Source organism: Uncinocarpus reesii, genomic scaffold (genome assembly GCF_000003515.1).
Source record: "Uncinocarpus reesii 1704 scaffold_5 genomic scaffold, whole genome shotgun sequence".
Classification (NCBI taxonomy): Eukaryota; Fungi; Ascomycota; class Eurotiomycetes; order Onygenales; family Onygenaceae; genus Uncinocarpus; species Uncinocarpus reesii.
In genome coordinates this window covers 1,885,589-1,910,293 of record NW_003052496.1, presented here as the reverse complement: position 1 = coordinate 1,910,293, position 24,705 = coordinate 1,885,589, and the positions used below count along the sequence as shown (strand labels likewise).

At 50.7% G+C, this 24,705-nt stretch overlaps 10 protein-coding genes across 10 annotated transcripts; 4 read left to right on the top strand and 6 right to left on the bottom strand.

The window, feature by feature from the left end:
• Positions 1–633: 633 nt before the first annotated feature.
• Positions 634–2,916, top strand: UREG_07700 (uncharacterized protein; the record flags this gene model as incomplete). Its single annotated transcript, XM_002582881.1, has 8 exons — positions 634–868; positions 937–971; positions 1,118–1,369; positions 1,428–1,522; positions 1,580–1,765; positions 1,826–1,947; positions 2,003–2,351; positions 2,412–2,916. The coding sequence occupies 8 exons, from the start codon at positions 634–636 to the stop codon at positions 2,914–2,916; spliced, it is 1,779 nt and encodes a 592-aa protein (XP_002582927.1).
• Positions 2,917–3,516: 600 nt separating this feature from the next.
• UREG_07699 (uncharacterized protein) lies at positions 3,517–5,796 on the bottom strand (the record flags this gene model as incomplete). The annotated part of the gene is made up of 2 exons (XM_002582880.1): positions 3,517–5,371; positions 5,426–5,796. The coding sequence occupies 2 exons, from the start codon at positions 5,794–5,796 to the stop codon at positions 3,517–3,519; spliced, it is 2,226 nt and encodes a 741-aa protein (XP_002582926.1).
• A 2,019-nt stretch (positions 5,797–7,815) lies between these two features.
• On the bottom strand, positions 7,816–8,490 carry UREG_07698 (TGF beta-inducible nuclear protein 1; the record flags this gene model as incomplete). The annotated part of the gene is made up of 2 exons (XM_002582879.1): positions 7,816–7,831; positions 7,901–8,490. The coding sequence occupies 2 exons, from the start codon at positions 8,488–8,490 to the stop codon at positions 7,816–7,818; spliced, it is 606 nt and encodes a 201-aa protein (XP_002582925.1).
• Positions 8,491–9,190: 700 nt separating this feature from the next.
• Positions 9,191–9,919, top strand: UREG_07697 (uncharacterized protein; the record flags this gene model as incomplete). Its single annotated transcript, XM_002582878.1, has 1 exon — positions 9,191–9,919. One exon carries the CDS (start codon positions 9,191–9,193, stop codon positions 9,917–9,919), a length of 729 nt encoding a protein of 242 aa, XP_002582924.1.
• A 592-nt stretch (positions 9,920–10,511) lies between these two features.
• UREG_07696 (uncharacterized protein) lies at positions 10,512–13,094 on the bottom strand (the record flags this gene model as incomplete). The annotated part of the gene is made up of 1 exon (XM_002582877.1): positions 10,512–13,094. The coding sequence occupies one exon, from the start codon at positions 13,092–13,094 to the stop codon at positions 10,512–10,514; it is 2,583 nt and encodes an 860-aa protein (XP_002582923.1).
• Positions 13,095–13,540: 446 nt separating this feature from the next.
• UREG_07695 (uncharacterized protein) lies at positions 13,541–15,163 on the top strand (the record flags this gene model as incomplete). Its single annotated transcript, XM_002582876.1, has 2 exons — positions 13,541–13,999; positions 14,051–15,163. 2 exons carry the CDS (start codon positions 13,541–13,543, stop codon positions 15,161–15,163), a joined length of 1,572 nt encoding a protein of 523 aa, XP_002582922.1.
• Positions 15,164–18,057: 2,894 nt separating this feature from the next.
• UREG_07694 (uncharacterized protein) lies at positions 18,058–18,589 on the bottom strand (the record flags this gene model as incomplete). Its single annotated transcript, XM_002582875.1, has 3 exons — positions 18,058–18,267; positions 18,334–18,424; positions 18,486–18,589. The coding sequence occupies 3 exons, from the start codon at positions 18,587–18,589 to the stop codon at positions 18,058–18,060; spliced, it is 405 nt and encodes a 134-aa protein (XP_002582921.1).
• A 1,062-nt stretch (positions 18,590–19,651) lies between these two features.
• UREG_07693 (fumarylacetoacetate hydrolase) lies at positions 19,652–20,559 on the top strand (the record flags this gene model as incomplete). The annotated part of the gene is made up of 3 exons (XM_002582874.1): positions 19,652–19,707; positions 19,791–20,002; positions 20,132–20,559. 3 exons carry the CDS (start codon positions 19,652–19,654, stop codon positions 20,557–20,559), a joined length of 696 nt encoding a protein of 231 aa, XP_002582920.1.
• A 148-nt stretch (positions 20,560–20,707) lies between these two features.
• UREG_07692 (uncharacterized protein) lies at positions 20,708–21,998 on the bottom strand (the record flags this gene model as incomplete). Its single annotated transcript, XM_002582873.1, has 2 exons — positions 20,708–21,480; positions 21,563–21,998. 2 exons carry the CDS (start codon positions 21,996–21,998, stop codon positions 20,708–20,710), a joined length of 1,209 nt encoding a protein of 402 aa, XP_002582919.1.
• Positions 21,999–22,877: 879 nt separating this feature from the next.
• UREG_07691 (eukaryotic initiation factor 4A-6) lies at positions 22,878–24,464 on the bottom strand (the record flags this gene model as incomplete). Its single annotated transcript, XM_002582872.1, has 6 exons — positions 22,878–22,888; positions 22,947–23,589; positions 23,646–24,004; positions 24,060–24,128; positions 24,199–24,273; positions 24,425–24,464. 6 exons carry the CDS (start codon positions 24,462–24,464, stop codon positions 22,878–22,880), a joined length of 1,197 nt encoding a protein of 398 aa, XP_002582918.1.
• Positions 24,465–24,705: the final 241 nt, after the last annotated feature.

Below are 24,705 nucleotides of genomic sequence, written 5' to 3'. Positions count from 1 at the left end.
CCAATGCTGCAGGTCTCCGTATATTCCTGTTATGATATCAGAATACGACGGAGCCCTGGTGCAGAAGGCAACATGGGGGGTTGAGCTCTCCATACTTGGAATCCATGTCTTTCTTGTCATAAGATAACCAATTTTGATGGGCTTTTACAATTCACTGTGCAGCTAGTGGAGTGGCTTCGAACACCTGCATGTCGTGTCCCAGGAAAAAGCAACGATCCAAGCCTGCAAGCTTGAACTGAACGTATGCCATTGATTGGATCAAAAGCTCTTTCTGTCCTCCCAATGAGGAGGATTAGCTTTCGCGGCTGCAGCTCTACCCTTCTAGATTTCCCATTCTCAGCTTCAGGGGTTCAGGGAGCGCTTCGCTCTCCAACAGTTGGTCAGATTGATCTGCAACAGCTTTGATTTGAGAAACTCGCGATGGTCCAACAGCTGCTCGCATGGTTGGACTTTAACCACGGGGCCAGCCAGACATACCGAGTATATATAGAGCAACGGATCGCCGTGCTTGACTGGTAGACACAAGGCACACATTCGCTCTTCTCCTCATCACTCGCTTGGACGTGAGCTTTGCTACTTTTTGTTAACCTACATCTTATTTATCTTTTTCGGGTTTTCTTTTTGCGCGACAAGATGTTGGTCCTTGGAGCCCGGCTTTTGGCGGCCCTGTCCTGCATCTCAATTCTCCAAACCTATGCCTACGATATTACGGGTGTTCAAACTGGAGTGAAGCCGTCGGGTGAACGGCCTGCAAGACAGGACCTTATCGATTTCCAGAATTCGGGTCCTGCTTTTGACCTCTATGTTCAGGCTCTTCAAAGGTTCCAAGTGAGCCAGACTGATATGCTGGGGTTCTTCGAAATTGCTGGTGGGTAACTTTTCCGCATATCAAGTTCGCCCTTGTGAAAATTGGAGCTTTGCTAATCCAATGCTTAGGCATCCACGGTCTACCTTACAAGGCATGGGATGGCGTGAGAGGCAGCGGACCTTACGGATATTGCTCCCATGCCTCGACCTTGTTCCCTACCTGGCATCGTCCTTACCTTTCAGTTTTTGAGGTCAACAACCAACCTTTCCTGGCCTACTTCAACCTACTGAATACTGACACTGAGTTTAGATGCAAATCTCGAAGTATGCTCTCGAAATTGCGCAACAGTACCCTGCCTCCACTCGCAGTCAATATATTGCTGCTGCTGAAAACTTGCGAATTCCCTACTGGGACTGGGCGAGCAATCCAGTGCTGCCCTCAAGTTTGATCAATACCCAGATTCAGATCACCACCCCCCAGGGAAGACAATCCATTACCAACCCGCTCTACAGCTATACCATCAACCCCACAACTGGGAAGGGGTTCCCCAGCAATGACCCTGTAAGTTTGAGGAGCACTATATCTGATAGTCTAGTATAGACTGACGCACCGCATTTAGCTCTCCCGATACAGGACCACTGTCAGGTGCCCAGATTCCAGAGGCCAAACGAATCACAATCTTGTCCAGAGCAACCTGAGAAACAGGGGCGCAAAGTAAGTTTTGATTGCGTGACCCAGATGCTGTTACGCATTGTTAATTTCGTGATATAGCATCCGCCAGAGCACATACGCCCTGTTTACCTCTCAACCGGACTACACTGGGCTCTCAACCAGAGTTGCTAGCAGCCGTAACCTTGAGTCTATCCATGACGGCATCCATGTTGCTGTTGGTGGAAACGGACACATGTCGGCTGTCCCATGGTCTGCCTTTGACCCCGTCTTCTGGCTTCATCATGCGTTCGTCTTCACCAAGCTCCCATTTTACCGGTAATGTTAGATACTAACCTTCTCGCACAGCAACGTTGATCGTGTCTTAGCTTTGTGGCAGGCGATCTATCCGGATTCCTGGGTTGGACGATTGGCTAGTACCGTTAATACTTATGTCACTCCACGCGGAACAATCGAAACTGGCTCTACTCGTACGTTTCGTCCCAGTCACAGATTGAGATGATGGCTGACTTTCTTCACAATTAGCCCTAAAACCGTTCCATTCCCAGGGTAGCGCTTTCTGGGATTCCAACACGTCACGCGCGACAAGATCATTCGGCTACACGTATCCCGAAATTCAGGATTGGAATGTCACTAAGGAAGAACTTCGAGCAAACGTTATCCGAAAGGTCAACGAGCTCTACAACAGTAGGGCTGCAAATCAGAAACGAGCCGATGGTGACCGTAAGGTCCTTGATCTCGCTACTATCTCTAAGTCGACATTCAAGATCGCAGACGTCTTGAAGGATCTTGCTCGAATGACTACTGAAGACTTTGAGAAACTCGGTGTTAACAACTTAGAGAAGCAGTGGTTCGCCAACATCAAGGTCGACGTGTAAGTACCCGTGTCGCTTCTCGCGTACCCCTGAGCAAACAATGATTAACACCGACACAGGCTCGCCCTCCCAGACCCGTTCCACATCCATTTCTTCCTCGGCGATCCACCAAGTGATGCTAGCACCTGGTCCTCCGCCTCCAACCTTGTCGCCACCTTCTCTACTTTCCGTCCATTCGTGCGCGAGCCCAACTCCATGGCCCATATCTCCCTCAATGAATTGCCACTTTCCCACGCCATCGCCAAAGCGCAAGCCGACGGCATCATCAAGGACATCACTCAAGAAAACGTCGTGCCTCTTCTCAAGACCCATCTCCACTGGCGCGTGCAGGACTTTAACGGAAAGGAAATCGATGTCGAGAAGTTGGTCAACTCTTCCGCCGGTGACGAGCCTGGTTTGGCGGTGGAAGTCGCCAGCCGAGATGTCACCCCCATCGTTGGAGACGTTCCTGAACTCCCCAAGATCGGCGACATGGAAATCTTTGAGGAAATTACCAAGGGCAAGCCCGGTGGTGCCATTGGTGGTAAGCTCAGGAGCAGACATTTCTTCGGTGGAAGAAAATAAGGGAGAGCAACTGGGCGCTGTACAGAGACGTGGGAGCACTGTGCACGGTGCTGCTAGTCTAATTCTTCTCTGATATTTTGTTTTGCTGACAAGTTTATTACTTTCCTTTCCGCGAAGTTCGAGTCAAAGTTTTTGCTTTTTTTTTTTTTTTTTTGCCTATATAATCTTCAGCTTTTGAAGTAGTATATAGTGATTAGTGAATATATGGGAATTGCGCGCATAATCATACTTGCATTTCATTGAGTGAGTGGAAAGCAAAAAGAAATTGTGTACTTTAGTCGACGAAGCGCAGTGCATATATCTCTTCATAGACTTGTGCGATGCAACAGCGAGGGAGTTAGTTACACTGAACTGGATCATTTTCAGGAGAAGGTCGTACTGCTGCGCTGAACGAGAAGAAATCTCCACAGGTCGGCCGACTGCTTCTGTACCTGCATCAATAAGACATGACCGCCAAAAAAAAAAGGAGAAGTCAGAGCAATCGTAGAGCACAAAGTATGTAGATATTCCCTGGGAACAAATACTTCCAACATCATCATTACCATAATCCATTCATCGTTCTCATTAAATACATGTGTATTAGTTAAATAACGTATATAATCATGTCAAATCCGCCACATTCATCACACTCCGCTCTCCCCCATGCCCCCCTCCACTCCTACTCCCCCGTCGACTCCCACCCGACACAGACGTGGCCGGCGAAGCCAACTGGGACACCATCGCCGGCGAAGTCGACGATGACAACGACACTAGGGACTGGTTATACCCCCTGCGCGTCACGGAGCTATTCCCACTCAATGAGCACCCTTCGTCGTCACCCGCATCGGGCTCTCTTAAGCCCACCCAGCGCACCGCACTCGTCCGCTGTATCGCGGGCGCGATCGACTTGGCCATGTACTCGTCCAACGGCGGCTTTTTCAGTCCCACACCCCGTACAACACTGCCCATTACATCCAGACACTCCACGACCCATCCCAAAAACGCTGCATGCCGTCTGCTGACTTCCAGCGTCCATCTGTATTCGCCCAGTCGATATCGGTAAAACTCTTCCTCCTCACTCGTCTGCGCCGTGATACGGAGTAGCATCCCAAAAGCGACGATGAGCGCGAAATTAGTTCGCGCAGCGGCTGGCCAGAAGGCGCGTAGGTGGTTCGGACGCAGTCGATTGACGAAGTCCATGGCGGATATGAGCCGCGTTTTTGCGGCGGAGCGGCAGATGTGCGTGAGATAGTCGTCAGTGCTGGCGGGGTTTATGGAGCGGATGATGCAGCGATGGAGGGTGATTTCGGTGGCGAAGTAAGCTAGGTGCAGGCCGCCGTTGGCGGCGATGCTGGTGCCGGTAGTGCAGACGGTGTCAACGGGATTGAGGGAGGAGTCCATCTTAAGCTCGGGCGGAAGGTGGGCGAACCAGTTTTTGAGACGGATTTGGATGGGTTTGGCGCGCTCGAGGATGATGCGCGTAGATTGATCGCCAGCGTGGGAGAAATCTTGGGTGGCTCGGAGGGTATAGAATGTATCAAGAATGTCGGAGAGGATGGTTGTGAGAACAATAAGCCGAGAGAAGAGGAGTGGACCAGCTCCGTGCGCTGGTGGTTCATGTGCAGTTGGGCCTTTTGAGTAGCAGCCTTCAAAGTCATCCGGGGACAGTTCTTGAACAGTCCAATTTTGGGCGAATATGTGCGACGGCTGTCCGTGTGTCAAGGCGCACCATTTATCCTGCACGTATAACGCCCAGGCAAGCCGTTTCCTGAGACCTTTTTCCCAGTTTTCAATCTTCCACGTAGAACAATCCTGGTGCATCCCCAAATCAAATGCCGCCGTCACCAATTGTGACATCAATCGTGGAGAGAAGAGGGTTGATTTTTGAGAAAGGAGCAGTCCTGCTTGGATGGTAGACATGTGAGGGCGAGCAAATGAATCATTCAAAAGCTTGAGAGCTGTCGATTCCAATCTGGCAGCGTCCGGTTTCCGTAGAGTTTGAATTCCAGGCCCTGGGTCCAGCCATTTCAAAGAGACAAGGTATATCGAAGCGAGGAGTACTGGAGGTACATTCCGTGTCTGATAAAGAGACCGAAACTTATCTTCTAGCAAGACTGGAAAGGTAGGATGAAGGTTCTGAAAGAATTTCTCGATCAAAGAGGGCCCAAAGGGAGTAACCAGGTTTTCGATTGCCTCTACCGAGATTGATTGCAATTCTGGGCCGCCACAAGAGGCATCGATCATCCGCATATATGTGCCACTGTCTGAGAATTTGCGTATTCGCAAACCTGCTAATTTTCCTTCGTAGTTCTGGTCCAGGGGGAGGTAATCCAACAGGAGAGGTTCCAATTCGGTCGTCATCCCGATATATTGACTGGTCAAGGATGGAGTTTCGTGGTATTCTGTGTGGCTAGAGCTATGCGTCTGTCTTTCTGATTTCTCTCCCGGCGTGGAGACGGAGTTATCTGCCGCGTGTCTAAAGCGGGATCAGGTATCTGAACGCAAGCAATGGTGGCAGGGAGCGACATACCTTTTTATAGACTCATTCTCCAAGCTACTTTCCTCAAGCTTTCTTTTCCCCAATTGGCTGCTCAAAGTAAAGGTGCAGTCCTGCCGGTGGAAGTCGCACGAATAGCACTTGTTGATGGATTCATTCATTGCACAACGGCTTTTCCTCCTATAGCAGGCATCACACGTCGCACTTCCAGGGCCATTCTTCTCAGAGGTCAGACTGACATTCTTGTTCGCAAGGGAGGGGGAGGGAGCCGAGACGCTGGACCCGGAGCGTCCACGGTTTAAAGGGGCCCCGGGAGGCTGCTGCGGAGAGGATGGCGATGCGGCTGGCTGCGAGTGAAAAGATGAGGAGGAGGCTTGTTGCTTGATAGAGATGGCAGCCGCCATGGCTGGTGCGTTGTTTCGGCCTATCTTTCCGGGCGATATCAAAGTTTCAAGGGCCGCGGTAAGAAGCCTTGAAGCGCAAGAGGTACTTCTGATACGGTCCGCCGATTGCAGCTGATAAGTCCCGTTTACAACACGCAGATAGCCTTCCCAACGCCGTGAGTGATGCGGGTTCTCAAAGAAAGACAACGGCCACCTTCCGATAAGCGCACGGGTTTCGCCCAGATCTCACAAACCGAAAACCAGAGGGAGTCAACACTGATCTTTCCGAGGATTGATAATCAGCTTTTGACTAATAATAGAGAGAGAAGAAAGGGAATGCAACCACGCGACTGATAGGGAATATACCGTGAAGAATCGGGGAAGCTAACGGCAATACGGCGTAGTATCGAGTTTGCAGCCAAGTTGATCTGGATGGGAGGAGGATCTGCCCGCTTGGCCCACTCGTAGCTAGGGAGCTGTCATAAGGAAGCGCTCCGCTCTCTCGAGTCCATCGACGACGGTTGGCGGAGTCGTTGACCAGATAGACAGCAGAGATGAGGGGAAGAGAGGGAGAGCGCGGGAAGAGAAAGGCAAAGAACGGATGGGAGCTGAAAGCTCTGGAACAGATTAATAACACAATATCTCCATTTCTCGCTAGCTAATGAAATCACATCTGATTATGTTTCCTCTGCGACGATGCCCACATGCGGCCGCCCATTGTCCCGATGTCCCAGATGCCCCTGTCTCTCTCCCAGCCCGAAGCGAGTCGAGCAGTCAACCCGGCACAAAAAAGCTCCGTAAGGCTGTTGATGATTCCAATTTCGAAGACGTAACAGCAGTCCTGCACATCAACCACGCCGCGGCCAGAACGCCCTCCCTGTCCTGGCCGATGTGCTCCCTGCCCGCTACCTGCGAGTGACTTGCGAGTGACTTGTGCCGGCTGAGCCACACCCCGACAAAGCCACTTTCCTCCCGCTGCGTCATGCCAAGCCCTCCCGATAAGCCTGCGCGTGCTGATTGGCTGCGGGCTCGAGCTCTCCCTGCTCCCGACGCGCCCTCCCGGGTTCTCCCGATACACATTATGTAATGCCAACCCCCACGCCCTGTGTTTCCAAATGCAGGACAAGGTTAATTAGAGTCGGGCCAATCACAGCCCGCCCGCCCGAAGAAGCTCGCGGGGAATTATGAGCTAAATGCGGAGCCAATCAGCGCAGAGAGCTATTACATAAGGTTGCAGCTGGGCCGCGTGTGATTGGGCTTGGCATTATGTAATGTGCTGTTAGCTAATCAGACCCTGATGATGACTAAACGCGGAGCCGATGGGATGGGCTCATCGCAAGCATGCAGGGAGCGCGCTTACAAACCACATTGATCTGCGTTGTGGATGGCAGCAGACCCGGGGGGGGTGCTGGGGGAACATGGACTCGGGTCGGTCAAGATGTGCCGCGCTGTGGCTCCGACCCAATGGCGGGCGCGGTTTCACGCAAGGTGACCATTATTACGGAATCCTCGATCATGCCATTCCTGCTTCATCAAACGGGATTTCAATCTGAGCTGTCGAACAAAACCAGCGGCTCCTTGAACTCCATCCCTGGGCCATTTGCGTCCTGACTGTTTCTGTATTGCTGCCCGAAATCTATCGTTGCAAGCGCGAGGTCTGCGCAAAAGGGGGGCGAAAAGGAGTGGCCTGTTCAGTCAGATGATTCTTGAGAATGGTGATCCGATTCTGCATGCCTGCACGCCCGTTGCCTGAGCTGCCTCAGCCTGCATGAACAGAGATAGCAGGGAAGGAAAGAAGGTTAAATTTTTGTGCAATCGTTTCCACAGGATATAGTAGTAGTAATAAGCTGACAAACAGGGATATTGTGTCCATGTCATCCTTGGACAGGTACAGAAGAAAAGAGACAAGGAAAAAGAATAAAACATGCCGGGCCCGTGTTTTAAACATCCAAACGCCGTCTGATCCGCCACGGATTCCTTTTCCTGCAAACATGGAATCTGAAAACAACATATGATGATTCCAAACACCGCTGATCTCAGCTAGACGAGCAGGACCCTACACATAGTTAGTGAAAAATGGTCATCGAAGTTTCAAATCAGCCGGAGCCGGCCAGGAAACACTCACGCATTCACACATCCGTCATTCTCACAATTATTTGTAATTTGTGCCCACTTTCCCCAAACGACCTTCCCACCGGCGGTCACCAACCCCAACTCCGACACATTGACTTCGATGATCGTTCCCTTCGTCAACACTCCCAGCTGCGTATACATTGGGCTCTGCGGATTCTTCTTGACGCTGATAATCGGTAGCTGCACCGTCACCCCCAACTCCGGATGCGTTACATTCGCCTTTTTATACCTCAATCCCATCGGCCGAATAAACCGCTCGTACTTGACCGGTCTCCGCGTAAAGTCACTCCCCACAAACGTAGGCTTCGTGATCATTCTCTTCCAGCTCTTCTTCGCCGTCTTCTTTCCGGTCTTCACCACCTTGAACATTTCCTCCTCGCTGATGCCCTTCACTTTTGGCAGCGGAACGGAGAACTTGGCCGCCTTTTCCGCCCGCTTATCCTTTATCGCACTCGACAGGGCTTTGGCGTTGGTGGCCTGTGAACGATCTAGCAGATATTGCGGGAGGGGCGTGGTCGACGGCTCGTTCGGCGCCGCAGACTTGACATCTCTTTCTTCCTGCGCCTTGATGCGCTTCCGCATCTGGATCTTCTCGGCATGGCGTTTCTTATGGTAGAGTTTGGCACGGAGACCGCGTAGATTTTGGGCATCTTGGGACTGTTTGTGCGATTCACGGGCGATCCGCTTGCGGGTGCGCTCCTCGTGGTCGAGGCTACATAATATCCAAATTAGTTGTCAATGCCCGTAAACCTCCACGAATAAATCCTCCGGAAAAAACTTGTTGTAGCAAAAGCCATCTCAAAATGAACCGCATCAACGTACCGCTTCCCGTGCTGCTTCTGCCATCGCTCGATATACCTATGTTTGGATTAGCACGGTCGTTCCCACAGAGGCAATCAGGGACTGGACGAACTCGTTCTGAGGCTAAATTTGAAATAAGGATTAGCATCATCATGTCTGTGAACTGCAGCAAGGATTACCCACCATGATGAACGGTACTCGACGGCCTCTTCCTCGCTCTCTTCACAAAAATTTCTTATCGCATTATCAGCTTCGATTTTATCAAGTCACGTGAAAACAGTAGTGCACGTGACTAGTTACGGTGACCGCTGCGGCCACCAAGCGCAGCAACTTTTCAACGTCGAACTTCAATCGGATTTTCACCTGGTGACGAGCACACGGCATTGTCTTTCAGCACGCAACGCTCGGATGGTGACAATTTAGTGGCCTGGAGAGACCGCCAACTTTGATCGGACACAGATAGCTAGCTATTCGAGCAACAATGCTGTCGAGATTGCCTGTGCGGGCTGCGCTCGAGCTGCGAGCCCTCTCCACAGCTCTTCCCAGCTCGACCTTCGCAGCACGAAGAGTATACCTCCACCACGACTCCTCAACAATTCAATTCCGCGAATCCCACCCTGAGATCCCTCCCCGCCAATCGACCCCCCAGGCCCCTTCGCCAGCTTCATCATCAACAACGACGACAAGGACGACATCGTCAGCTCCTCTCAATGACTTCCCTCCCGTCCCAGAAACCACCCTTCCGACGCCCAAACCCGCCATTCCACCAACCTTTGACTCGCCTCTCACCCTCAACAACTCCATCCTCTCTCTCCTGCCGCAGCTCACCGCCCAAGCACCACACTACATCACCGCACACATCCACGCGCGCCCCTACCTCCTCACAGCCGGCGACACCCTACGCCTTCCATTCCTCATGCCCGACGTCCAGTCGGGCGATATCATCCGCCTAAATCGCGCTTCGGTCATCGGGTCCCGCGACTTCACGCTAAAAGGCGCGCCGTATATTGACGAGCGCATGTTCGAGTGTCGGGTGCGGGTGATGGGCGTGGAGGCGGAGCCGATGCGGATCAAGGAGAAGACGAAGAGGCGGCAGAGACATGTGCAGCGGATAAGGAGCAAGCACAAGTATACGATTATGAAGGTTATGGATGTAAAAGTCAAAACGGTGGAGGACTTGGTGGCAGAGGGCGCACAGATTGAGAAGTGAGAGAGGATATCGTACGATGTGAATCTTGATTTCACCTTGCGTTGCTCGGTTTGAGCTTGATACGTACCGGCCTGGGAGTTGAATGTCCAATCCACCAATGTATAAATAGAAATGTACTCGCTGCAAAAATAACCGGCGTTATAATCAAAGGTTTTCTCTATTTCTTCCCATAATTAAGGAAACAAAAAGATCGGCGCGCGGAATCGCAGGCGGAAAATAAGGAAAAGGATGCTGCAGAAGCTGCGAGGGATCTTCACCCTCAACTCCGTTTAAAGAGCCGGGTAAAAGATAGGTATAGCCAGAAAACAGATTAATCCAATAGCGCCAGGAAATGGGTCCGTCGCTAAACAAAATATAAATGCTTCAGTCGGTGTAGTCAAAAATTGTGCCGACATAGGAAAGAAAACAAACAGCTCACAGACTCCAAGAAAAGAGCCACCATCATCACGCTAAACAGACCAAAAGAAAAATGTAGACATCGGTATCATTCCAACAACGCCTTTGACCAACGACAGGCCATCTTTCCAGACTCCAAAACGGCACAATAGCCAAAAAAAGAGCAACCCCAACAGGCTGAAAAAGTTCTTTACGATCACCCGTCGGCTTGCATGGCAGCTTGGATCTTCGCAAAGAATCCCGACGGCCAACCTGCTAGTTCTTCATCCGTTGGGGTTCCCCGAGCACGACAATGATTAACCACATTGCTTAATATCCTACCTAGCATCTCCTGTGATATGGGCACTGTGCCTTGGAGATGCGCCTCCGGGTATAAAAATGGATCATTGCGGCCGAGCAACTGCTTTATTGTAGGCCGTAACGTTTGGTCGCGCTGTAAACAACCCTTCAAAGTTCGCAATATTGATGGTGGGACGGGAATATTTCCCACTCCAACAGGAGGATAATTGATGGGCACTTTCGGATTGGGAATCGACATGATCCGTTCGAGGAGTTTCGTGATATGTGCAAAAGGAGGTTTCCCATAGACCATCAAATACAGTATACATCCAAGGCTCCACACGTCGCTCGGCTTCCCCAACTTCATCATCTTGCCAGCAGTGGCGGGTAGACCCGACATTGCGTTGCAATCAATGAGTGCTTCGGGGGCCATGTAATTCGGGGTTCCTGTTTGCTGTTCGCGATGTACATTGACCGTATGGTCCTGAATTGTATTCGCGATCCCAAAATCAATAAGTTTCAGTTTGCCTCGGACGAGAAGGAAATTGGCAGGCTTGAGATCAGAGTGAACGATGTCAAAATCATGCACAGCTTGGACGCATTCGAGCATCTCCTTCCAGTAGAATCGGGTGAGGACCGGATCAAAAGCAGCGTCTTCGGCATTTAGTTTAAACTTGAGGATTTCGTGAAGATCCGACTCTCCCATCTCCATCAGAACGCTCAAGGCGCGCTTTTCTTCGTTAATCTCCCAGTCATAGAGCTGAACAACACGCTCGACATTGCGTAGCTTTTTCAAAAGATCGATCTCCCCTTTATATCCAATCAAAGCTGAGGGATCAACGTCCTCAAGGTTCACCCGTTTAAGCGCAAATATCTTACAATTCTCCGCCATCACGCGATAAACTCTGGAACTTCCGCCACGTCCAATACAATCCATTCGTGTATAGGTTTTGCGATTGACGGATACTTGTGCTCGCTTTTTTTTGGATGTGGCGGCGCCTGCAACAGCAGTAGCTGTTTCCAACACACTCATTTTAGGTGGTGGGAGCGGCGCAGGCCGGCGAGGAGTATTATTGCTCATCTTTCCTAGCGGCTTTCGTGGGGATACTGTCTCCGGTGGGGGCTTGCTGTTGCTACTCTTGTTCCCCTCATACAAAACCGACACTTTGTCGTTTAATGATCCGAAACCATGAGGTCTTGAGGTTTTGAACGTAGACGGCGCGCCATTTTCCTGGTCATTTTTGGCTGGTAACTCGACGGGCCGGGGAGCGCGATACTCTGGTTGGCTATCAGTAAATGATTTAGGTGAGCCACTATGGCGAGACCCAGACGAGGACTTGAGATGGTTTAGGGGTAGGGGAGAGCCGTTCTTCAAGGCACTGCTGCCGTTTTCCTTTTGATGCGATCGTTCTCTGATTGGTATGGATCGAGGGGTCATCGCTGACGCCGAGCCAACCATGTTATGATCTGAGAGCCGTGGCGATTCCCGCCGTCTTTCAAAAGGCGCATCGCCACGTAGCATCGAATCTCCCAGGCGCGAAATTGGCACCTGCCCTTCTCCGTATCTGGCGTGAGGTTCAGGATTGAGATACGATTCTTCTTGGTATTCTGGATGCGTCTCTTCCTCGCTCTGCCGCCGTGGCACGCCTCTCCTGGCCGGTCCGTTAAGAAAAGACCCTGGCAGTTTACCCACTCGCTTCACTCGTAGAGAGCCGTGTACTCCAGTGTCAACTTCCCCCCTTACCCGGGGCACGGTACCCATTCCGCTTCGCACACAGCTTCGTTCATCAAGGCCTGTTTTCACTCCTTCCTCTAATAACGACCTCTCATCAATCCGGCTAGCATCACTGGAGGAGCCCCCATTGGCTGATAGAATCGATGCAGACGTTGAACGGGTCGTACTCCTTGAGCCGGTCGCGATCCTCACACTCCTTGTCCTTGGTGCTGGGGTGACGAAATCATTCCCAGTTCCCATTGACCCGTCATATCCACCCTCTCCTCTATTCGACATAAACGAAGATTCCTTTCCTAATGAGCTGGGCGAGCGTCGAGACTCAGAAGCAAGACGAACTATCCTTAACGACGGACTCGCGCTCATCCGCTGTCCTGGCGATGCAATTCTGACATGTTTCCCCTGCTGTCGTCGCACTTGATCCGTTTGATATCCTTCGCCTTCTATCACACCCCGTGGGCTCCGTCTCGGCGACGTATCTAACCCCGACACACCCTCCTCTAGCAACGCTTTCGCGGCAGCACTGAATTTAATCGGTTCGGGGAAGTCGTCATCATCCGAGCTATCACCCGCTGAGAATGCTCTAGGGCGCGCCATGTCCTCAGACCTCGTCCCAGATTCTACAGGCACGCCATTTGGTGATCCGTGGGAGACCATATGCCTTGATACGGTTCTGCGATGGAGGTCGTGTATCGAAGTCAATTGCGGATTGTAAGCCGTCCTTCGCTGGCCTGCGGGCAATGGCGTGGGCGAAGTATCAAGGGTCATCTGAACTGGTCGTCGCGCGTATCTAGACCCGCCAAAGTGCGCAGTGTCGATTGTCGAGCTGTGTCGTCGTTGCGTGCCAGGGCGAGTCCTCAGGCTCTCTTGTCTGGTGGTCCAAGCGATGCCGTGTTATGGCGTTGCCCAACAAGGTTTAGCGGCCCCCGATCCGGAATAGCCTCGCTCGCCCATTCACCTCTCGTTTCTGGTCTCCATAGCAACTAACTACATCGTACACACCGAGAGCAAGCTTGACACGACGAACTGCTAATTGGCAACATGTTTACTTCATCAGCCCTCAAAAGTCTCAGGACAATGCAGTGAGCTAACTGCTGGCTCTGTTTACGCGCTGGAGAAATCAATGGTCGAGGTACCGTAGACGATGCCACCGCGACTAGGGGGATTTCGATGATCATTCGGCTTGAATCAGTTGGCCCGTTGGAGTGTTTACGATGTCCAAAACCAGACAGCTTCTTCGCCGGGAAATCACGTATTCAACCGCAAAGAAGGAGGAAGTGAATATCCTTCACCAGCTCAAGTATCCCAGTCAGCAAGCTGACTTTATCAACCTGGTTCAATCGAGGAGCAGCTGGATAAAAGCCGTTGTGAGCCACCATCTGAACCTCTCCTCCGATGATGCATGCTCTGTATCCAATGTGGACGATTGGCTTGGTGGAACCTACAATCTCTGTGTTCCCGTAACTGTTGCAGGCTGGAAAGGAAAAAAGCAGGCCGGGGATCGCGTGATACTTCGATTGCCTCTTCCCTATCGTGATGGTGAGGCCTTTCGACCTGGAAATGGAGACGAGAAAATCCGGACTGAGGCAGGAACCTACGTTTGGCTTCAGGGACAGTGTCCTGAGATCCCGATTCCGAAACTTTATGGTTTTGGCTTGTCCACGGGCCGAATGGTACGCTCCCGATCTTCCCGTGCGCTTCGTCGCCAATTGACCTAAGCCTAGTTTACACGAATCGATAATCTATCACCACTGTCCCGCTGTGTACACTTTGTCCGCTGTTGCTTCCTGTCATTGCTCGGCCGCCCAGTTCCCTCAGAATATGTCCCTCATCAGGGATATAGCCAGCTAGCTGGTAACACGAACATTGGGTACATGTTGGTTGAGTATATTGAAGAATCGGCAGGCAAGATGCTTTCAGAATCCTGGGCTGAAAAAAAAAATAACTCTACTTTGCGAAGCAACCTGTACCGAAGTCTTAGTCGACTTTTTATTAGCCTTGCTAAAATTCCCTTGCCGGCAATAGGCTCCTTCGCCATTGACGACGATGGTTTCGTGCATTTATCCAATCGCCCCCTCTTCCTGGGAATTCAGGAGCTAGAAAACGAAAATATTCCGATAGATATCCCACGGGACCGAACGTATTCATGTGTTGAATCGTTTGTGGTGGATGTGCTTTCTTGTCATAACAGCCGGCTTGAACACCAGCCAAATGCTATAAATGACATAATGGATTACGCTTCTCAAGCTGGTGCTTTGACGGCCATGCAAGCAATCTTTCCACTATTTTTCCGTCGCGACCTACGCAGGGGACCGTTTGTTTTCACGCTCACTGATATCCATCAAAGCAATATCTTTGTGGACGAGGACTGGAATATAACTTCTCTTGTTGATCTCGAATGGGGCTGCTCTTTGCCAGTTGAAATGCTCCAGCCCCCTCATTGGTTTGTAAACCAATATGTGGACAAAATTGAGAACGAGGACTTCGACAATGCACGAAAGGAATTCATGGTCGCTTTCACAGCTGAAGAGCAAGGACGCAATTTGATCAATATCCCCAAGCCATTAAAACTATCATCAATCATGGATGAATCCTGGGAAATGGGAACATTCTGGTACCAGCTTGGTATGTTCAGTCCAACAGGCATTTTCCGGCTTTTTGACCATAAATTGAAACCGAGATTTGTCAAAAAACCTTCCGATCATGAAGCATTCTGGCAGATCATGCCGTGGTATTGGTCGCAGGATTTTGTGAATATCATGGTCCGCAAGGTTAAAGATAGGGAAAATTATGATGCCCAACTCCAAGAAGCGTTCGAGGACACCCACGGGCGTTAGCCGTGCTTAACAATACCATCCTACCCTTCCATAGGGCTTTGTTGACGCTTCGCACCAAGCGCATTTTCAAATGCTTCCTCCAGTGCTTGTTTCGCCCGCTTCTCTTTGATTTCATTTCGATGATCTTGCGCGGCCTTGCCTGACGAGGTAACCTGCCGGAGGGATGCCAAATTCGCCTTTATGCCAACGGTCGCCTCCCCAATCATCGCGCCGTCGATGGATTCTGTAAAACCCCCTTCCACCGTTTTCTCTTTGACTTTAGTCTGGTTGGATGGTTGGCTCGACATATGGATACCCCTATTTACGATTTTCCTGTTTAGCAGAGTCGAATGACTTAATCTCCTGGTTTATGTTACAGCTCCCCACCTTGAATGATTTTGAATGATACTCAAACTCTTCTTAGAGACCGGTTTTTCGCTGGTGGGCTGTGGTACACACGGTTGGCGGGGAAGAATCAAGAAATACTACCCTGGTTTTCGATGAGTTTTGGGAATGGATACAACCAATATCAAAACCATACGAGTTGATGATGGAGCAGCCTTTTATGTTTATGTTACTCCAGACAAAACATTTTCTTTTTAAACTATGATTCGTGCCTCGCGTGTTGATGAGGGAGGGGTATTGTGTCTGCTCCCTGACCCTCTTGGCTGCATCCAGCTGCGGCCACCCGGTCAAGATATCCCAGGACAGTGTGCTTAATGCTCTCAATCCTGTATGGCTTTTAACACTGAACACATGCACATCACAAGTTAATCCTACCGGCATAATACAGTTCATACATTGCAAACCTCTGGTGAATCACACAGTTTAAAATCACTGCGTTAAGCATACAATTCTGTCTTGAATACATACCCCTACTCCTGTTGGTGGTGTCTCATGGGGCCGGCTTGTCTTGATGGCCAGAGCTCACTTTCAAACACATACGAACTGTGGTGTATTGTGAGCAAACTGTTTGGTCTCATGGGGGGAAGGCAGCTTTGTCGCAGCTTGAGCCTTCATTATGCAAGTATGGCCCAAGGAGAGATCAGAATGTCCTTCATCGAGTTGGCCAGATGAATATGTCTTGCCTTCAACAGAGGACATTCATTTTGTATGGTGAGTTGCGAGTGTTTTACGGGGTACTCCACACAAAATTCGTTTAAAAGCGTGAAAACAATTTCATCATCGATTCCCGGATGAAATCTTCGAATTTTACTTCTATGTCGATTGACGATAAGGAATCAATAGGTGTTTTCGACAACCTTTAAAACAACTTAAGAAGACTGATGGCAAAACAAAACCAACCCGAACTCTCACAAAACACCCGGCATGATGTAAAGAGGATGATCACAAGATATGTCAAGGGGCTCATACTGACTGGTTGTGTCAATTGTTAAAAAATCTGGTGGACGGCATTGACTGGGATTGCCAGTTAGTAAACCGCTTCGAGGGCTAGTTATGATTAAGGAGACTTCTCTGCCGCATTCGAGCGACGTAGTGCTTTGACTTTTTCTTTAAGAAGTTTTTCCCGGAATTCGGTAGTAGCAAGACGACTTTGTACAATTCGACTTTGGTTCTGATAGCCCAAGATATGTTAGCTCGATATTTAAACATCGGTCAGACAGCCAATGAAAGGGGTATTCGGGACAAACATCAACTAGTTGTAGTATTTCATTTATTTACCTCATCATGGGCAATGGATTTCTGTGCAGCAAGATTATCGTTGGTTTCCCCCTGGGGAGGAGAAGACGAGAGCCCTTTTTGTTCTTTTACTGAATCAGCCTTATTTTCTTGATGTCTTGGAGGTGAGGAGACTGGTGAGCTCTTGCGCTGCCTTCTGGCGGCGGGCGCATATCTTTCAATAGATTGGTGTCTCTTGCGCTTCGCCCGGTCATGATCACGAGCACGATCTCGATCACGGCTGCGGCTGCGGCTACGGCTACGGTTGGGGCTGCGACTTCGACTGCGGCTTCGGCTACGGAATCGTCGACGGTCGACCAAGGGGCTTCGGCTGCGAGATTCGGATCGGCTACGAGCACGCCGTGGACGCTCCCGACGCTCTCCGCTCCGACTAAGACGGCGATCCTCGCGAGGCTTGAGATCCTTTGTAACATCAGCTCGTGATTCCCTTTTGTCATGTCTCAAATCGTTAGATGGTGATCTTCTCCACCGACCTCCGCTACGGCGTCCTAGTCTGCTTGACCGCGATCGAGATCGCGACCGTGAGCGGGAAACGGAGCGGGATACCGAGCGGGGTTGGTATCTTTGTGACCGTTGATGTCGGCGATTACGTGGAGAAGGCGAACGGGAAATGCTTCGTGAAGAAGAGCTCAAAGATCTTCTCCGATTTCTTCTAGGAGAACGTGAGCGAGATGTTTCAGAACGGGAACGGGAACGGGAACGAGATCTGGATCGACGGTCACTATAAACGGGGCTCCCCCTTCTTATGCGCTTGGAATCTCGCCGAATAGGGGAGCGGGACCTGCTTATGCGACGTTGACGCCTTTCAGGCGGGCGCCTGTCTCGGTATCTGCGGCGTGGGGGGGAGACAGATCGCGAAGGCGAACGTGAAGACGAAAGCGACGGAGAACGCGAGATAGAACGCGACATACGACGTCCTCTCTCATCCTCCCAGTGCGAACCTCTTCTTCCAGGTGCATAAGTATCGGCTCTCGGCCTGCGTCTATCACGGAATCGATCGGGGCTTCTTCGTCTTGGAGGAGGCGAGCGAGAATCTCTGAAGGTTCGACGACCATAATCCCTAGATCCAGCCCGTCTTCGATTTCTTCCTAGAGGAGCGCGTTCTTCCCTCTCGCGTCGTCTGATCGCCTCCATTTCTCGTTCACGGGCCAATTCTGCCTCTTTCTGGCGACGAGCCTCCTCAGCTGCTTTTTCGGCATCAAGCTACACGACCGTCAGTATAGGTATTCTTCAAACAGCCCAGCCGATATGATGGCGACCTTTTCCTGCATTAATTCTAATTTCTTGGCTTCAAGCAATTCTTTCGGCACGCCCTGCGGGTTGCTTTGCGCGCTGATGCATAGGCTCCACAAGTCCTTACAAAATTTCGGCGTGTCCTTGTCCAGAAATCCGGTAAGTTGTATCTGTAAATGCTTTATATTCGGCTATAAACGCGTCAGTTCTCGGTCAGTCGCTGCGATCAAGAGACAACCGGGCAGGGTGAGTCTTACGAATCGCGAGCCCTCAAGCAGATTAAAACACAATTCAATGACAACATCATCTTCGTTGCCTAGAATATCCGAAATCTTTCCTGCAATCCATCTACCCATACATTAACTCTTAGGGGCAACCTAGAAGTCTGCCAGGCAGAAGAAAAGCTCACTTTTTCATGACCTCAATGTTGACTTTGTTCATGTCCACTTTCGTATTGAACTCCGGAGGAAACTTGGTCTGCTTGAGCAGCTTCGCATCCACGTTAGCTGCCATGATGGACCACCCAGACGCTGTCTCGTTCAAAGCCGTCTCGTTTGTCGCGGTTGAGCTGGGGAACACAAGTCGTCGACCGGAAGAGGAGCTCTTTGCTGACAAATCAAGCACCAGTATTCGATGCCAACGGGCTACGAGGAACGCAATTGTGTGCATATGACAGATTTACGAATGAGACGGACGCTATATCAACGGGAGAATGTATTCAACTTCATGAACTAAACGCAAATCGCCTGCAGTAGCCTTAAACATTGTCGCGTTGATGCCACGACGTCCCCGGACATGATCACTGAAAGATTCCCAACCGCCAAGCTGCTCCCTCGAAGAATGATCATGGCCATTCGCATAGCTTCATTTGCTATGCTTCTTCCAGCTCCTTCAATACCCGGTTGACATCCTCTCTCGCCTGCCGAAGGTCCTTGTCCACCAACCCCCCATTCTGGTACCTCTGATGTCTCAGCTTCACCTCTTTCTGTAGCTCAATCAAGTCTTTTGCACGCTGAAGGTCGGGGTTTTGCCGATTGTTGGTTGGGCTAGCATCTCGGGTATCATTTGATTCGGATATTGTCCTGTGGGCATTTACGAGAGCAAGCGCATCTGCATGTTCCTACAAAACAGGTTAGTAGGCGTTCCTTAGATAAGGGGTGCACCCAATAGTTGAAGACGTACACAAGCTCGAAGGGAGGTAAGATCGGAGAGAACTTCTGCAACTTTCATTCTCCCGGTATCGCCTTGTTCAATTGCTGTGTGAAGGGAGAAGGATGGCAGGTTGAAGCAGAGTTACTCCGTGAAACTCAATTCAACTCTGCAACCGCAAAGATAACCAAGTAAAGCGACCGCTTCTACACTGCACTAGATATAGACATTGGTTGCTTCCCTCTGTCCACTCAATCCATTTCGTTCGTATGTTGTCGTCGTTAGCCGCCGTAGCCGCGATGCGGATCATCCTAGCGTGACATGGAACCCGAGACACATTGCCGAGAAGCGACGCCCCGAGTGCATTGGAAACGCTTACCATCGAAGCCCGTGGATTTGTTTCTTCAGGGCATATCTCAAAGCACAATGGCATCTATACAGCGACAGTGTCGAAAGGTCATCTGCATTGGCCGGAACTATGCGTGCGTCTCAAGCGGGCCGTCAAGCTTTCCGCCCACGGGTCACTTCACCGAGATCGAGTTGCTAACCTTCGCTTTCGATGCAGAGATCACATTACGGAACTCAACAACACCCGCCCGAAGAGACCATTCTTCTTCCTGAAACCTCCCAGCTCCATCGCTCCGCCGGAAAATTGCCACGTCCTTAGACCAAAAGGGGTAAATCTTCACTATGAAGTCGAGCTTGGCCTTGTCATGGGCCGTGAGCTCAGGAATTCAGATCCCAACGATGAACAGGCGGCAATGGCTGCTATCCAGGGTACGCAGTTGCACACCCCACTGCTTCAACAGGGAGAATCGCATGTCCCAATCACACATTCCCGATGTCTTTGACGGGCCTTCCCACATCAACACAGGCTAATATTCTACTCTCCCTCCCACCTCTCAGGCTACGTCGTCGCAATCGACATGACCGCTCGCAATGTCCAAGATTCCGCCAAAAAGGCCGGCCTTCCCTGGACCATAGCCAAGGGCTTTGACACATTCTGCCCTATCAGCAACCTTATTCCCAAACATCTGATCAAAGACCCCCACAATGTCGATCTACATCTCTCCGTGGACAACGAGATGCGCCAGTCCGACAACTCCGGCTTGATGCTGTATCGTATTCCTCGGATTCTAGCGGAAATTTCGCAGGTGATGACCATCGAGGCTGGTGACCTGGTGCTCACGGGAACGCCGAAGGGCGTGGGCGAGGTAAAGACCGGACAAATTATGAGGGCGTGGGTTACGCAAGATGGAAAAGAGCTCCAGAATGGGAGAGTAGAGGCCGAGGTGAAAGATTCAATGGGATGTTTTGAATTTGGGGATTTTTAGAAGGTGAGATTTGGTGACATCTTGTACATACATCTGCTACCCCGTATATATAGGTATCTCCGAAAGGGAGGCCATAGATCTTGAACTATCGCATGACATAAACGGCTAATACAACCCGTGGCTCTTTTATGTACCCATTCCCGTTTTATTATGCCTGTAGCCGCCATTTCTCCATTTGAGTCCTCCACTCATCTTCTTCTTCCTTCGTTGGCCACACGATAGGGATGATCCTCCTTCTCTTATGTTTCTTACGAGTCTCATTCGCGCCCTGTTTCGAAATATCATCCAGCGCCCGTGCCCGCCCTTGATCCCTTTTCTTCTCCGTTTCCTCCTCTTTTCGCTTAATTAAACCTCTCACTGCGGCTTGGACCACACTCCAACTCCAGCCGTCCTTATCCAGCTTCTCCTCTATAATCTTCCGTTCGCCAGCATCACTGAGTCCCTCCCAGAGCGCCTGAACGACTCTAAACTCGTCGCGTTTGCGTGCAAACCTCGCCAGGATTAATTCTCCAGATTCAAGATACTCCGAAAGAGAGAGATCACTTTGCTTGAGCGCCAGAATGGCATCATCCAGTTCTCTATCCGCCTCCGGAAGATACTCCTGTTCCGCGGCAACGGGACATGGTTCATATTCCGAAGCGGGTGGGCTCATGGTTGAAAGTTGCGTCAAGTCAACATCCACTGCAGCTACTGATGACTCCGAGTGACGCACAGACAAGGACTCGGGGATAAGCTCCAGAGACGGAGGGCGCCCAACGCGGCGGAAATGGAAACTAGACGGCGTTCCTTGTATACTTGACGAAACTCGAGCAGTGCGCCGAGCACGCTTCGCCTGTCGGGGAGATGGTTGAGCAGCGGGCGGGACTGATGCTGTTGAGTATCTTGACCGGGACGGGGTCTCGGGGCTCCGTTTTGGTTTCGCTGCCGCTTCTCTTAGCTAAACCTGAACTTCCTGCAAGTATTGCAAACTCCAGACGATCGGAGAGATCCATATCAGACTCACCAGCTTGCCTCCTCAGCTCTTCCACTTCTTCCCGCAAGACCCTCACCTCTTCCACAAGCTTGTCTACCAAACTCCTACTCTCCCGCATCGCCAGCCTCTCAGTCTCCATCTCACTCTCCCACCGTCTCCTCTCCTCATTCACTTTCTTCTCCTTTTTAACGAATTCGTCTACCGTATCCCTGACCGCTGTAATCTCACCTTTGAGAGCAGCTACCTCACTTCTCACATCACCAACAACCCTTTCCAATCCCACTGCACTCGCATTTGCCGCCGCAAGCTTCTCATTCGTCTCACGTAGCGCCGTTTTCGCCTTATCTGTTGCCGTTTCGAGCGCGGTTATCTGGCCCACGAGCGCTTTGTGTTCGCGACGGAGCTGGTGGGCCCAAAGGAGGGAAATCGGGGATATCGCAGTGGAGTCAGGGGTAGGAGTGGCCATTTTCGACAAAACAGACACCAGGTGGCTTGCTGAGGTATAACCTGGTTAGCTGGATAGAAGTGCTGAGTAGAAGGGGGCGTGAGAGAGGAGCGGAGGGGACAGAACCGCAAGTACGCCCATTACCATTTGGGGAACCTCCCCACTCCTCATTGTACCCCAACGCTTCGAGGTCGTTGACAACTAAACCGTCATTCAGAGCAATAAACTGGAACAGCTTTGCATTGAACTATCTATCAGACTGCAAGCACACCGGGATAAAACAAGGCCCTCGCCGCCACCATAAAGAATCAGTTCTAAGTCGTCAAATTCGTCTCATTCCCATATGTAAGCGGGCTGGAGGAACTCGTCTCATTTCCCGTGCCGTACTTATCATTAAAACGTAAAAGGAGATAACAAGAGTAAGGAAACTGTTGGCAATTTTGTACCCCATAGCCCTTGGCACCTCTCCCACGATGATCAAGGATGTATGCAAAATGCATGCTTAACCAAGTGGGAAAGCGAGTAACAAGGTAAAAGAGTTACGGAATCAACAAGTGGAATATGCAAATTTGAGACATGATCATAGGGAATAAAATTGACACGACGCCCCTCTGACAGTGCATACAAAGATGGGAAAAGCCTGAGGATATTGAGCATCGAAGCGACAGAAATATACAGCGTATACTTCATTTGCTTCCACGCTACAGCACCCAGAAAGAAATACATGCCGTAAAAAACCCGCATATCAACTTTTAAAACAGGAAACAAACTGCCAATATCATCCATTATTAAACCCTAAGTCGTAAATGACTCTTACGTCAGGAGCCTGAAGAGAGCCTGAACAGCTCGGCGGTGTTACCGCTAAACCGTATGTCACGACCAAGTGAGAAACTAAATAAACTAAATAAGATCTGCAGCAAGGATCGTCAGTTTGTGGTCCCAGAATGATAATGAGGCAGGTGCACATACCGGCAACGTTCATGGGCATCTCTTCAATTTGGGTGCTGTAGAACTGCTCAATTTCTCTCATCATGCGGACATCATCAGCGGTAACGAAGTTAATAGCAACACCCTTACGGCCGAAACGACCACCACGACCAATACGATGGATGTAGTTTTCACGGTTGGCAGGGAGATCGTAGTTGATAACGAGGGAGACTTGCTGGACATCGATACCACGAGCAAGCAAATCGGTAGCAATCAAGACACGGGAAGAACCAGAGCGGAATTCCTTCATAATAACATCACGTTGAGCTTGTTCCATATCGCCGTGCATAGCGGAGACAGTGAAATCACGGGCAATGAGCTTATCAGTGAGCCAGTCGACCTTTCTCCTGGTGTTGCAGAAGATGACAGCTTGAGTAATGGTAACGGTCTCATAAAGATCGGAGAGGGTGTCGAGTTTCCACTCCTCCTTCTCGACGGCAATGTAGAATTGCTTGATACCTTCAAGGGTAAGTTCGGCTTTCTTGACCAAAATGCGAACTGGGTCGCGCATGAACTTGGTGGTAACGTCCAAGACATCCTGGGGCATGGTGGCAGAGAGCAAGACGACCTGGGTGGATTGAGGCAACAGCTGGAAAATGTCGTAGATTTGTTCGGTGAAACCACGCTAGCATACGTCGTCAGCCGAAAATGTACGGCAACTGAAAACAAGTGCGAACTTACAGAAAGCATCTCGTCAGCCTCGTCGAGGACGAACATCTTCATGTGGTCAGTCTTGAGGACACGGCGCTGAATCATGTCGTGGACACGGCCAGGAGTACCGACGACGACTTGAGGGCCGTCTGAAAGAGCCTTCATATCGTCACGGACACTGGTACCACCAATGCAAGCATGGCACTCAATGCTCATGAAGTCACCAATGGCGACGACGACCTTCTGGATCTGCTGGGCAAGCTCACGGGTGGGAGCCAGGATGAGAGCCTGGCAGGCCTTGAGGTTTGTGTCAACCTTCTGCAAAGCAGAGATGGAGAAAGTGGCAGTCTTTCCAGTTCCAGACTGAGCCTGAGCAATGACATCAGAGCCTGCGTCTCGAGTTAGTTTGTGCGAATCGCGACTGGCAGGTTCGGCGCAACATACCCTTGATGACTGGCATGATAGCCCGCTGCTGGATAGCAGACGGGCGTTCGAAACCGTACGCATAGACACCTGGATGGAGAATTAGCCTTGAGCTCGGTTGTTGCATCCTCGAGGTGGGGCTGCGGTGTTGAGTGCATACCTCGCAGCAATTCAGAGCGAAGGTTCATAGCGTCGAACGAATCGGTGATTTCATCGTAGTTGGACTCGATTTGGGCTAAAATGATCCATTCAGTCAGCGACACGTCCAGCGTAGGCTTTGGGTGGAGGCGGGACCGGCTGCTGGAAAAGGTATGACTTCGGCTTGCAGGACGACCACCCATCCTGTTGAACGGTCTAGCAGCGGTTGAGGAATATAGGGCACTTACTATCTGGGATGTCTTCAAGACCCTTATCGTTGGAAGCCATGATTGCAGGTTGGAATCAGAGTGACCACAGGCCGCAGGCTGTGATCTGATGCGAATGAGGGGTTGTAGTGTTCAGATAGTGAAGAGCCACCGAAGAATCCTTGCAGGACCTGGTCGTGGCGGGTGAAAAAGCGCTGAAGGGGAGCAGTAACAAACTAGGGCCTGTGCTCGCTGGAATCAGGAGCACTGTTGGACTCTAGTTGGTGAAGAGACTGTTTGTGAGGGAGAAGTTGATGGTCAAA